This window comes from Alligator sinensis, unplaced genomic scaffold (assembly GCF_000455745.1).
Source record: "Alligator sinensis unplaced genomic scaffold, ASM45574v1 scaffold85_1, whole genome shotgun sequence".
Taxonomy (NCBI): domain Eukaryota; kingdom Metazoa; phylum Chordata; order Crocodylia; family Alligatoridae; genus Alligator; species Alligator sinensis.
This window is the reverse complement of record NW_005841891.1, coordinates 2,605,598-2,620,024: the sequence shown is the minus strand read 5'-3', so window position 1 is coordinate 2,620,024 and position 14,427 is coordinate 2,605,598. Positions and strand designations below refer to the sequence as shown.

At 44.1% G+C, this 14,427-nt stretch overlaps 1 protein-coding gene across 1 annotated transcript in view; it reads right to left on the bottom strand.

The window, feature by feature from the left end:
* Positions 1 to 14,427, bottom strand: part of TDRD9 (tudor domain containing 9) — a 150,620-nt gene that overhangs the window by 22,953 nt on the left and 113,240 nt on the right. Inside the window, exons 27-30 of the mRNA XM_006018069.3 lie at positions 7,830 to 8,042; positions 6,764 to 6,853; positions 2,831 to 3,091; positions 1,738 to 1,890 (exon numbers count right to left, since the gene is read on the bottom strand). Of these exons, the coding sequence (XP_006018131.1) occupies positions 1,738 to 1,890; positions 2,831 to 3,091; positions 6,764 to 6,853; positions 7,830 to 8,042 (717 nt within the window). The remainder of the gene's footprint in view (positions 1 to 1,737; positions 1,891 to 2,830; positions 3,092 to 6,763; positions 6,854 to 7,829; positions 8,043 to 14,427) is intronic.

Below are 14,427 nucleotides of genomic sequence, written 5' to 3'. Positions count from 1 at the left end.
CCTGCCTATGCAGGGGGTCAGACTCGATGATCTCAAGCAAATCCCGGGACGTCTCAAGCAAATCCCGGGACGTCTCTCAAGCAAATCCCGGGACGTCATTCTCCCCCTGTACTCGGCCTTAGTGAGGCCGCAGCTGGAGTACTGTGTCCAGTTTTGGGCTCCACAATTCAAAAAGGATGTGGAGAAGCTTGAGAGAGTCCAGAGAAGAGCCACGCGCATGATCAGAGGTCAGGGAAGCAGACCCTACGATGACAGGCTGAGAGCCCTGGGGCTCTTTAGCCTGGAAAAGCGCAGGCTCAGGGGTGATCTGATGGCCACCTACAAGTTTATCAGGGGTGACCACCAGCATCTGGGGGAACGTTTGTTCACCAGAGCGCCCCAAGGGATGACGAGGTCGAATGGTCACAAACTACTTCAAGATCATTTCAGGCTGGGCATAAGGAAGAATTTCTTTACTGTCCGAGCCCCCAAGGTCTGGAACAGCCTGCCACCGGAGGTGGTTCAAGCGCCTTCATTGAACACCTTCAAGATGAAACTGGATGCTTATCTTGCTGGGATCCTATGACCCCAGCTGACTTCCTGCCCTTTGGGCAGGGGGCTGGACTCGATGATCTTCCGAGGTCCCTTCCAGCCCTGATGTCTATGAAATCTATGATTAATCAACACCGGGGACCAACTTTTGGGCTGAATATCTCCAGATCAGCCACTCCCAGAGCCTTACTCAAAATTCATCAACAGACTCCCAAACCTGCACGTACATGCGGACGACCCCTGGGGCTGACAGATGCCGTCCAGTAGCCACCGGGGGGGGAGGGGGGGTCCCACGAGGGTCAACAACCCCTGGATTGGGCAAACCTGAAAACTGGGGAGTCACCAAAGTCTGCCAGGGACAGATAAAAGGCAGTGAAAAGTGACCCTCAGTGGACACTCTTGATCTCCAACTCGACCAGACCTGTCCAGCCAGAAGGACCAGCCGGCGACCCCCTTCTGGAAGATAACACCACACTGAAAGAAGCCTCAACGACAGACTCCAGCGCTTGTAGGATAGGTATACCTGACTCTGTAGCCTGCTACTGCGTGTGTGCATGTGTGTGTGCGTGTGGGGACCAGCCCCAAGGTTTATGATTTAAGTCATTACAGTGTTTCAATCCGCCTAATAAACTAGAATTTTAAGGATCCCGAGTTGGACATTTGTAGCCAACAGTTTCCACAGACGGTACCAGAGTTGCTCAGGACCTTGCACAGAAGTCTTAAAAGTTCATTTCAAGCTTTACAGCTCCCTAAGCAATACTCACTTCAGAGCTCACAACAGTTTACACATATGCATCTTCAGCCAGATGCGAAAAGCCTTAGTTAGCAGCGTCTCTTAACTAGTTTTGGCTATGAATAAAAAGAATATTACAAGAGAGAAATAAAATCTTGGCTAAAGACTTACAGGAAACCCTTGCAACTGGCGGGTTCAGGATTTGCCATATCAAATATTTGCGAATGCCTAACCCACATCTTAAATACACTTTAAGGAACAGCTGTGCCCCCTCCCAGGGGCACTGTGTTCATGAACGCAGTGCCTTATTCGTAGATTTTGCCATTTGCGGGGGATACAAGAACGAATCCCCCACAAATGGCGAAGGTCGTGTGCATTTTAATTCTTCTGCACAAGCCTATCAAATAGAAATTCAAGTCCTTACAATTTCAAATGAAAAAAAAACAAAACCCAATCCACATTTCTGAAATTACCTTGCAATTTGGAGTACCAAATTTGTTGGCAGAAAAGCTGCTTGACACCATTTCAATTAGATGCTTCTCTTTTTCTCTTGAGGATTTTTGAGTTGCATTGTCCTCATGTTTTACCGGTTTTGAAAACAACTCCTTGAGCAGTTCATGGCTTTGCTACATAAATACAGAAAAGGTTGGAAAAGTGGAAACATTCAAATTTAAAATTTTTCTTGTAAGCTTAATGAAAAAATATGCACGTCTGTGGAAGTGCAAAAATTCAAATATAATACAAAGCCTAGTATTTTCTTTAAGAATCCTTCCCACTGAATCATAAAAAATGAATTTCTAACATACAAGGTGTTCAGCTAATAAAGTGTCATACATTTCTGTTTTGGGAGTGTTTCAGAAAAAAGGGTGCGTTCTGGTCATATTACAATCATACTAGTATACAAGTTTCCCTCGCTTTATGTGGGTTCTATATGTGCGAATTCGCTTTTATGCAATGACCCTTTTTATACCAAAAATTCGTTATATGCAAGGTAAATTCACTCTTATGTGACCGGTGTAGTAGAAGCCTACAATCAGCTGCTTTGTGCGGTGCATTGTGGGAGTGAGGCGCACCAAAATATAGTCTCCTGGGTGGATCTGTGCTTCTTGCTCATTGTCTGCAACATGTGTTTCTGTAGTTGCCATCCCCATTATGGTAACATTCACCACCACCCTGTGCTTGTGTGTACTGTTTGCTGTTGGTGAGTACCAAAATTGTCTTGTAAAAGTGATAGAAATGGGCCTGAGGGTCAGTACAATCGAGGTCTTGGAACATGTCCCTATTTGTTACATTGTTCCCTTTATGCAACTTCGAATTATGCACCTTTTTCCAGGAATGCATGTACAGAATAAACTGCGGGAAACCTGTATGTACTCTCAAAAGACCAAAAATGGTTTTATGTACACTTTACAATACAAACTTACATTCAACTACTAGTTAGACCGAACTGTGTCTAATGTGTAGAGCTTTCAGGATGTCAGCTCAATGTGGTTTCAGGACATAGGAGATAAATGAGATTACTAAAAGAAAACCAGAAAATCTGGTTTATTTTTATTTAATATATACCTTTGATTGGTATGATTCTTCAGCTACTTCAGCATAGCCGTCTCTAATAAGCACATCTCGAATGTTCACAACATCTTTAATCCCCGAATGACGGTAAAGATTCACATGCAGAATACTGTGAACAACTGAATACACTTTCACTATGAGAGCACAGCCATTGACTAATGAAGTAAATCTTTGACTAGCACCATGGCTCCACTGCTCTCCACATACAAGAGATTTTGCAGAGGGACGCATCTTGCATATCTTGAATTCTAACGCCTGAAGCAAAACCATTTAAGAAAATACAATGCATTACAGAAATAACACATTTTCATTTATTTATATTACTAAGGTCAGTTACAATCTAAATAATGAAGCCCGTATGTAACATTTTCATTAACTATATCAACTCTATTATTTTGCACTGAGAAATCCTAAGATTGCTACAGAACTACTGACACTTCATTTTAACTGCCATAGCAAATGTATCTACATTTACAGCAAATCTTACATCATTTCAGTCAATGGGCTATGTAGTTTCTAAAAGACATACGCAAAAAAGTCTAGGAAAAAGTAACATCATCTCAGTTTGTTGAGGTATGTGCAGTGTTGATTTGTCATCAAAAACAAATTTCATAAGAATGTGAAAATTCCTCCCTGAAACTTTGATCTCTTTCATTAAACAACTGAAATGTTCAGTGTAGCTTCAGAAGGTCCTCAGTATGCATCCCTGCAGCAGCTGTTTTACCCTTGAAAAGCAAATGTTGAGTTTTGAACCTTTCCATTGGAGCCATTCTATAATTAAGGTGGAAAATGAGATTCTAATGTAAGCTGTACTTTATTCTATTCAGAACCCAAAAAGAAATATCAGGATCAACACTGGGAGAGTGAGCCTGCAGATGACCTCTCACTACCAAGTTTGAAGGAGATACAATAATGGACTATGAATAATGACCTCAAAAAATCCAGCTGGTTCAACTCAAATTTTAGTCATTAATGTTGCATTTAACATAATGGCTTGCCTTCTGCAATAGGCTTAAATATATACCACCAACTGAAGACCTGAATGTCGAGTAACAGAAGATTCTAGCCCTTTTATTTGCAAGGAAAAATCTGAACGACAATTTATTATTAAACCTAGCCATCTAGGAACGTAGCTCATTTGAAATCAGTTCAAGGCAGGCATTAAACAGGTATACTGGAAATTATTAGAACAGTAATGCTCAATTTTTGGCCCTGCAGGCCAAATGAGTGGCACAGGGCCAGTCCGCAGGCCTGATTGAGTCCCATGCTCCAGGATCACATTCTGGGCCCTGGCACTGCCCCTCCCTGACCCACGTGCTTAGTAGTGGCCCCAAGGGGGCTGGTGTACTGGGGTTGGTCCCCAGAAGCCTGGTGCCACTGCCTATCACTGAAATTGGTCTCTGTAGGACTAGCACTACCCTTTCCCACCCCAGCACATACAGATTGGTTCCCGGGAGCCTGGTGCCACCCCCTCCCAGCACCTCAGTCTGGGATTGGGCCCTAGACCAAGCGCTGTGCCTGTGCACTAGGATCAGGCACCCTATCCAGTGCACAGGGCCTGGGGCTTCCAAGGGTCTGGAAATTTGACAGATCTGGCCCATAGGCTGGAGGCTGACAACCCTGGATTAGAAGATCAAAATTAAGATGATGGTCAGGAAAATAATTAAGTGGCAGAGACAAGAAACAACTACAAGATTTCACAATGATGAGCCCTCAGACATGGACAGTTTATCAGTTTAAGCTGGCAAATGTAATGCCTATACATTCTTTTCTGCAGTTCTCTGTACAGCTGAGTGGGCATTTGAGGTTTGACTTATGGTTCACTAACAACTGTCACCAAGTAGGGGCAAATCCAAAATACCCCAGACTGCTCACTGACCTACAGAAGACACAGAGAGTAACTAGTTGTTGTTTCGCAGATCCTCCTCCAGGAGCTGCCTTGGGTGCATGCATAAAGAAAGTTCCCAATGCCAGGACTCTCTTAGGGGCTAGCAGACATTTACTTAATGGTACAATGGGATCTAATACCCGATCCCAATAATCATGCTTCCGGCCATGGATGGCAGGAGGCGATTGTTGGGATCGAGGATTAGATCCCAATCATGCCACTGCCACCAGGAAGCTTGAGTCATAGGTCTGCAAGTACTAGACAGGCTAAGTTGATTGATTTCCTCCACATGGCAACTACAAATGGAAGGGCTCCCTGCTAGGACCCTGGGATCAAGAAGCCTCTCCCATATCCTAGATCCTGGTGGACATAATCTCCACACCTTCACCCCCTCCCCCAAAAAATGCATCCATAGCTGGCCTGTACATGCAGTTTTTATAGCTCCCAGTGCACAAGGACCCAACAATTGGGTAGAGGACCCCTGTTTCATGAAGCAGATTCTCAAGGAATCCATTTCTAAGCACTTGGAGGAGAAAAAGGTGATTAGGAATAGTCAGCATGGATTCACCAGGGACAAGTCATGCCTGACCAACCTGATTGCCTTCTATAAGATGACTAGCTCTGTGGCTGAGGGGAGACCAGTTGATGTGGTGTACCTTGATTTTAGCAAGGCTTTTGATATGCTCTCCCACAACATTCTCGCAGACAAGCTAAGGAAGTATGGGCTGGATGAAGGGACTGATAGAAAGCTGGCTGGAGCATCGGTCTGAGAGAGTAGCAATCAATGGCTCGATGTCCAGTTGGCATCAAGTGGGCCCTGGGGCCAGTTTTGTTCAATGTCTTCATCAGTTACCTGGAAGATGACACAGACTGCACCCTCAGTGAGCTTGCAGATGCCACCAAGCTGTGGGGGGGAGTAGTAGATAAATTGGAGGGCAGGGCTAGGATTCAGAGTGACCTGGACAAGTTGGAGGATTGGGCCAAAAGAAATCTCATGAGGTTCAACAAGGAGAAGTGCAAAGTGTTACACTTCGGATGGAACAATCCCATGCACCAGTACAGGCTGGGGGCTGAGTGGCTGGGCAGCAACTCTGCAGGAAAGAACCTGGGGCTACAGTGGACAATGAGCTGAATATGAGCCAGCAGTGTGCCCTTGTTGCCAAGAAGGCTAACGGCATACTGGGCTGAATCAGTAGGTGTGTTGCCAGGAGCTCACGGGAAGAGATTATTCCTTTCTATTCTGCACTGGTGAGGCCACATCTGGAGTACTGTGTTCGGTTTTGAGCTACCCACTACACAAAGGATGTGGACAAATTGAAGAGTCCAGTGGAGGGCAACAAAAACAGTGATCGGGCTGCGGGACATGACTTATGAGCAAAGACTGAGGGAACTGGGCTTAGCCTAGAGAAGAAGAGGCTGAGAGGGGACTTAAAAGCAGCTTTCAACTATCTGAAGGGAGGTTTGAAAGATGATGAAGTTGGACTGTTCTCAGTGGTGGCAAATGACAGAACAAGGAGCAACAGTCTCAAGTTGCAGGAAGGGAAGTTTAGGTTAGATACTGGGAAGAATTTTCTCACTAGGAGGGGAGTGAAACACTAGAACAGGTTACCCAGAAAAGTGGTAGAAGCTCCATCCTTGTAGGTTTTCAAACCCTGGCTAAAGCTTTCACTGGGATGATCTAGCTGGGGATTGAACTAGATGGCCTCCTGAGATCCCTTCCAACCCTAACGTTCTATGATTCCAGGGTCCTCATGTGCAGAGATGTCTAAAAACCTCTGTGTGCAGGTGAGCTGGCAGACTTGCATATACACAAACCAAAGGAGTTGTTCAGTAAATATTTTCTAGGTGGAAAGCACTTTGGTCTTCTAAAATACTTTACAACTAACAAAGTTGTCTTTCCTGTATGCTACATTAGTAAAATATGTGAATCAGTAACAGTACATTGTCATTCTGGAAAGTGCTGTTGTTTAAAATACTTTAATTTGTTACACAGAACATAAATAAATTCATTAAAAAGTAGTATGTCATATTATTGTTACCTGAAAAGGAAGTGCCCGAAGATGGTGTGGAATTTCCATTAAAAGATTTAAAGGCACTCTCAGTCTATTCCCATAATCTACGAAGAAAACCTAGACAATAAGGAAAGTAAAATAAAATGTAAGGATCAGTGCAGGACCTTGAAGGATCAAAGAACAACAGAATACTATACAAGTGGATACAGGTAATTACAGAAGAGCCCTACTATGGTATATGAGATTACTTGAATCTCATACTGCTTTATCACAGGATGACTACACGGGCCAACAACGTGTTGGCACCCATAAAAAACCAAATACATCCTACGACGTATCAGATGAGGTGTTTTCAGTAGACACAGAAAAAATACTAATGCCTTTGTACAAGGCATTAGTAAGACCTCTTCTGCAATGCTCTATACAGGTCTGGTCTCTCCTGTTCAAAAACATTAACTTCAAACTGAAATAGGTCCAGAGAAGGATGACTAGGACAACCTAAAGGATGCAGAGCCTATTTTGTGACAAGAGACTCTGAGCATGTCTTGCTTACTCTAGCAAAATGAAGACTGAAAGAAGATGATTTCTTCCTGTAAGTAGATCAGAATAGTAAACACGATAGAAGGAGAAGTCAAAGGACAATCATGGAGTAAGAACAAATGGGCAAAAACTGAAGTAACAGAAAAGATGGAGCCAGAGATCAGTATAAGAATGGAATTATATTACATGGTCACCAGTTGGTCACCAAAGGACTGGACTCGCTGACCCAGCATATTCCTCCATCACTGTGCTTCTAAAACAAAATCTCTTGTGCAGCTGCAGCCTGTTTTCAGTTTTTAAATCTACCATCTCAGCACACATGAAACAACACCATTTATTTTTCTCTTCCATCAATAATATTCTCCTTTTAATTTCAAGGAAAATGACTGTTCTACCCTTAACTAGTGTTCATTTCTGCCCGTCACAAGGTTTTACAGATTTCTTTGCAACAATTACCTCACTAAAAAAAGCATTTAATTAAAAAAGTGCAGCTGGAAGACTGTTAACCCAATTATGTCTTACCTACTCAACATGACACAACATATTACTGTACCTCAGCTGAATCTCCAGAAACATACAGGATCCGAGCTCTGTAGTATCTTTTGTTTTCCAATTCAGAAAATGGTGCCAGACAAAGTAAATCTGGATGTGGACTTATTGGCAGAGGCATCAGGACAAAGCGACTAATTTCAGCAGCTAGGGTCTGGAGTATAGTCAGACTGTTTTCATCTATTCTGTAACCCCAGAAGTGTCCAACTTCGACTACCTACAAACACCAGGATACAACATGCTTAGAAGAGTCTGATTTTTTGTAAGCTTTTCCAATCGTCTCATTTGTATATGCTTTCTATTCTTACAGTGTTCAAAAATGTTATACTCTCCTTCAGGAAAAGTACAATAAAACTTTCTTAATCCTGACTAGCACAATAGGCTGTTTAAGCAATGAAGCATAACATCTGTGATTCCACCAGGTTCCATAAATAAGAAACCTATTATCATCACATAACCACTTGGTGTAAACTCAGAAATGCTCTGGGTATGCAAACTGACATGATGAATTTACTTAAATCAAAGTGATTAAAAGCAATCTTATTTTGCATTTGTACTTTTAGTTATTCTCCAAAAAAGCTGATTCTCATTAATTGTCAATTTGCAACTATAATAGCCTGATACTAAATCTTGTACTTTTCTGCAAGTCAAAATATACCACGTCTATACAAGTTTTATCTAAGCAAATTGTAGCTTATATTTTTCCACAAAAAATTACAATAACTATTCCCTAGAGGGTTTTTTTTTTTTAGTATACATAAGTCAAAATCAATTTGGATAGACACTGGAATTTAATTATGAATGAAGAAAACCAGTATTTACATTTTTATTAGTTAAATGGGCCATTAAATGTCCCAACTAGAATGGACAATATTCTTTAAATTAAAATGTGTTTTACATTGAAAACTGACCTCCTAAACAGCATATTAGCTAGCAGCTAGTGAACTGAACTGTTTGTTTCTGGTCACCACGCCTTTCAAGGTTTTCAGATCTAAAAGAGGTCAGCCTCTTGCACCTCAAATATTATTCATAGTTAGAAAAAGGAAAACATGGCTTTCCTACCTTTTTTCAGTTTTCAGTTTCTCAACTATTAATGAGCTAGTTGAATACCTTGAAATTAAGAAAACATTCTCTCCATACCTGCATAAGCTAGTGCTGTCAAACACTGGTTTTACTTTGTCAAACTATAGTCTTTCAGGGCCTTAGCTAGCAGCTTCCATCAATTTAGCTGTTTGGGCTTTAACATTTCAGCAGCAGATATGAACTGCTTTAATAGTCATTTAAAATAAGTAAAAATGATATGTGCGGTAGGTGCAGACTTTCAAGGCTGTCAATTTCAAGTAGCTTTTCCCACCCCACCCCAAAAGAAAAATGTATTTAATTTACACAAAATCCAATTGAAAATATCCATTATTTTTTACCCACCCTGTGAACTGATCTCTCCAAAATCCAAAATGTGTTTGGCACTTTTACTGCTAAAACCCACAGTTAAAAAAAATAAGTCAGATATTTAAAAACACTGGGCATGTCTACAAATTGCCATATGGCGGTATTGCTATGGCGCCACGCTTTAGTACTTCCCTTTCAGCGCCAATTACTACGTTGTCCGGACGGCGCATGCTTAGGTTTCCCTGCTACACAGCCGTAGCGGCACACTATAGCCAGGGAGCGTGTCGCTATGGTGATGTAGCTGGTGATCACGAGTAGATCTGTGTGATCGCTATGTTGCCGTACTATGCTGTATGGTGACTTAGCACACTGCTATGTCACTGTACGGCAAGGTGTAGGTGCTCCCACTGAGTCTTCCCAGACTCTAACAGAGTAGAAACCAGGCTAGTTTAATTGGTTTAGGCATTATATGTTTTGGAAAAATATCAAAACATTCACTGGTGAAACTAGGAAGCACAATATGTCCAAATCTTGCAGTTTCTTCTCTTCTGACCTCTGCTTTTCTCCTGTAGACAACTGAAAAACCATAGCTAGTCCAAACCTGCTCACCCCTCACATCTTTCCTCAGGACTTCCTAACACCTCTCACTCCCATGGGGTCTATTCAATATTCTGCTACAAAGATCTGCTTCCTGGTCCACTGCTGATCTTATGTTCCCTATGCCCGCTTCTAAGTCCTTCTGTTAGCAAGATACCTACTTTTTTCCTGCCTTCTTACCCTGCTGGGACCTCTCTTTTGCCTTGCAGTTTCTTGGACAAAGGGAAGTTTAACTGAATCGCAGAGCATGTTTCCTGCACTTTTTCAAAATTGGGTATCAGTGATCTGGGAGCCTGAGATGGAGTTCAGCTACCAACCAGGAAGTAGAGGGAAGCCCACCATGTAACTGCAAAGTTGAACACTTGGACAATAGTACAGCAGAAAAGCCTTGCAAATGAAAAACGTATGTCACCAAAGCCATTTAGAAAAGCTCATACTTCTTATGACAATTCTATAAAGGGGAATCTGAGCTGGATCATTTGGCAGGACAGAACCTCAACAATTGAAACCAGGCCTTCTGAGAAGCAGACCTGAACACCCCTCCTTGAAAATCAACATTCAAAACTAATTGGCCATTTCTGGTTAATGTCTTTTCCTCAGCTATGAGCCATGACTGTGGGCCTCTGTGGGCAGGAGGCAAACATTAAAGGGTCTTTCACAGCAATGGGATGAGCTCATGTGGATGCTGAATTAGGCACTGCTGCCAAATTTGATTCTGTCTCAGATAAAGTAGAAGAATGCTTCCTTATGAGGCTTTTCAGAGCCTAGCCCAGGAGTGGGCAATTATTTCAGCTGAACGGCCGCTTAATGAGATTTGGTGAGCTGTTGAGGACCACATGGGTAGCCCTGCCCCTTGACAGTAGCCTCACCTCCTTGTCATCATATTGGGACCAGAAGTCCTGTTCCCTAACCCCTGATCTTTGCTATGAGAAGTCCCTCCCCTTGTTCCCCCCTTTCCCCCTGCTGAAAATAATTCTTTTGGGAGGGGAGGGTTGCCATCTTCAAACCAGAAAAAAACCAAATCATTCACTAAAAGTCAAACACCTACTATAACATATTTTAATTTTATTACAAAAAACTATTTGTCATGATTTGTGTTTGTGTACTGTATATAGAGGGAGGATTGCATAGTAACTCAAAGTCTTACTCTTGTATATTGTGTCTGGGGGTATGGGGTGTGTGGTCGAGGCTGGGGGTGCATGTATGGTGGTATGTGGGGGTGTGGGAGCGGTTTGTGAGGGGGTGTAGCTGTGTGTGTGCGACACAGGTTATGTTGGGGGGGTGTATATGTGGCAGGGTTGTTGGGGCAAGGTGTGGGTGTGAGGACCCCCCCCCCCCCCACACCTGGCATGCTCCCTCTGCTGCCAGCAGCAACAGCAGGAAGGGGTGCTTAAGGTGCTCATGTCTGGTGCAGGCGCTCGCACCCAGTAATGCCCAGCTCCGGCCAGCACTGCAAACGAGGGTGAGGAGCGCAGCCTGCCCAGGCTGCCTCTATTGCAGGGGTTCCGTGAGGCGCGCCTGAAGCTCCTGCACTCGCACAGTACCAGGAAAAGCCCCGTGCTGGAACTGGCTGCCTTCCCTGTCCCCTGCCACAGTCCTGGGACTCCACTCAAAATAGAGAGGAGCCCTACCCTGTGCCTCCCTGTGGAGTCCCTGGACCTGTGCAGCAGGGGGTGGGGAAAGCAGCTAGCTCCAGCATGGGGCTTCCCCAGGTGCCACACAATGCAGGAGTGGCAAACACACCACGCAGAGCTCCCATGGTAGAGAGAGGCTCGGCAGGCTGCACTCCTTCCCATGTACAGAGCTGGCTGGAACTGCACACTGAGTGCCCCTGCCTACTGCTGCTGCCAGCAGCAGGGACTGTGCACCATGTGAGGGAGTGTGTGGGGGGTCCCCACACCCACACCCTGCTCAGCTGAGCTCCACTGTCCTACCGCCCCCTGAGCACAGGCTCCGTGCTGCTGCCAGCATGACACTCCTTGCCCACAGCCAGCTGCAGGTCCCCCCACCCCTGCCACTCCCCTGGCATCCCACTCACTCTGGCTGGCAGGTAGGGAAGACAAGCAGGTCCCCCGGGGCAGCTGCAGCAGTGACAGCAGCAGCTACACCTGGAAGCTGCTACTGGCCTGGCTGGGCCCTTCCACCCATGAGGGTGGGAGCAAGGCACAATAGGGTGTGTTGTGGGGGGGTGTATACGTGGGTGTCTTGCTCCCACCCTTGTAGGCGGAAGGGTACAATCATTGGTGGGTGCCTGTGGGCCAGCTGAAAGTGCCTGGCAGGCCATATTTTGCCTGTCCCTGACAGCTCCTCCCTGTCCCCATCAGCTTCCGCTTGCAGCCTATCATGAACACCTGCCCCTTCATGCTTCCTTCCATACAGTGCTTTCAGTACAAAACCTTTCCTGAACTAGCAGATAGAGTCACAACTGGACCCTACTCTCTCAAGAGCCATTTTCCTACAGCAGGGGAGTCGAACTCAGCTGCCCTGGGTGAGTGGTGCAGGCCAGTCCATGGGCCAGATAAGTGGTGCGGGGCTGACCCACAGGTTGGATCCTGCCCACGGACAGCCCCTGCCTTCCCTCATTGCCCTGCTGCCTTCATTTTGCCTGAGACATGATCTAAATCTAAATGTATCCTTTCAGCCAGGGAGGGGAAAAAAACATCTGTCCCCACCCTCGCTCCACCCACTTTCTTTATGACAACCTTTCAAATACAGAAATGGCCATTTAGGACACCTACTTCAGAAGATACATAGCTATGTAATCCTTGCAAAAGGAACTAGCCCTTTTGCAATATCACACTGAACCAACAATGCTTAAGCCAATTTAAGCCTGCCTGCTGAATCAGAAGGAGCAATCCCAAGTGAGCCTCATTATCTTGTTACTGAAGCATGCCCCAACCTCTGCTCAGCTGCTGGCTGCTCTTAAACAACATATTGTTATTGAGGGTGCCCTGCCTCTAAGACTGGGGTGAGCAATTATTTTGGGTGGATGGCCGCTTACTGAGTTTTGGCAAGCCATCGAGGGCCACATGACAGGCAGCCAGGGGCAGATAAGTATTAATTTTCTAAAGTTTTTAGGGGCCCCGTGGGCCAGATAGAATGGCTTGGCGGGCCACATTTTGCCCACCCCTGCTCTAAGAGCAGCCTTGAAACTGACAGGATCTCGTCTGTTCCATGGCTGCTAACAGCAGAGCACTGACAGGGCTGAAATGGACTAAAAGGAATAGCTGCCATTCCTGAATGCTGGACAGTTTTCTGATGGCCAACCAAGACAGCTATGTGTAGCTCAACCTGCTAACCATGTTCTCATTTTAACATCCTTTTCTCTAAATTAACATACTTAATTCCTTTAACTTTTTCACATGTATTCCAATCCTTTTGTTTCTTGTCTCTGGATTCTCTTCAGGTTCCCTACATCCTTACAATGTGGTGATAGGATTCTACTAACCAAAAAAGCCTAGCCGGATCCTCACCTCCCATGTCTTGTATACAATGCTTGTGAAATTAGCCCAAAATTGTGGTTGCTTTTTCTCGCAAGAGAATTACACTGCCGAGTTTGTGATCCACCATAACCCTCAGATCCCTCAGCAGAGCCACCTCCAAGCAACCATCTTCCAGTCTGTTTTGGGGGGGTTGGATTTTCTTCCCTAGGTATGGCACCTTACATCTTTTTGTTGGATTTCACATTAATGTCAATAGCACCATTCTCCAATGTATCAAGATCCCTTTAAATTTTAATCCTATTTTCCAAAATATTTGCAAGCCCCTTCCAGTTTTGGGTCATCTAAATATCTCCTCTCTCTAAATATATTCTCTATTCTTGCATCCAAATGATTAATAAAAACATTAACCACCACTGAATCCAGAACACCTCCACTTGAAAGACTTCTACCAGGCTGACACCAATCCATTAATAATGACCAGGGATCCTGGTTTTCTGTTAAAAATTTTCAGTTAAAAAAAGTAACCCCAAATCCACATTTTTCCATGATTTAAATGAAACACCACTAATGTATAGATATATATATTAGTGATGTTTCATTTAAATCACGGAAAGATGTGGATTTCGGGTTACTTTTTTTAAACTGAAAATTAAGGATTTTTATTAAATCACGGAAAACCAGGATCCATGATAATGACATTCTATGAGTGGTTATACTCAATCATTCATGCACCCATCCAATGGCAATTTATGTAGCACACATTTCTTCAGCTTTCTTATAAAGTTTTTGGGACTATTGTATTCTGTCCACTGCATTCCTTTTAAACATCAATTCAGTAAAACCCTATCAAAGAAGGGTATCAAAATGGTTTGGCATTTGCTGTTAATAAATCTATGCTGATTGCTAGCAACCATCCCATCATCCCACAGATATTCACAAACTGACTTGTTTGATGATTTGCTCTAGTAACTTCCCAGATCTTGAAGACAGACCAACCAGACTAATTCATCAGGTCTTTGGGTCTTTCCCCTCTTAAAGGTAAGCACTATTGTCACAACCCAGTGATTTTGGTGCCTCGGCACAATGGAATTTTCTTGCCACATGAGAGCCTCTTGCACAGCGAGGGTTTTTGCTGCACAGAAGAACCTCGGTGCAAGAGAGTCCCCGCCAATT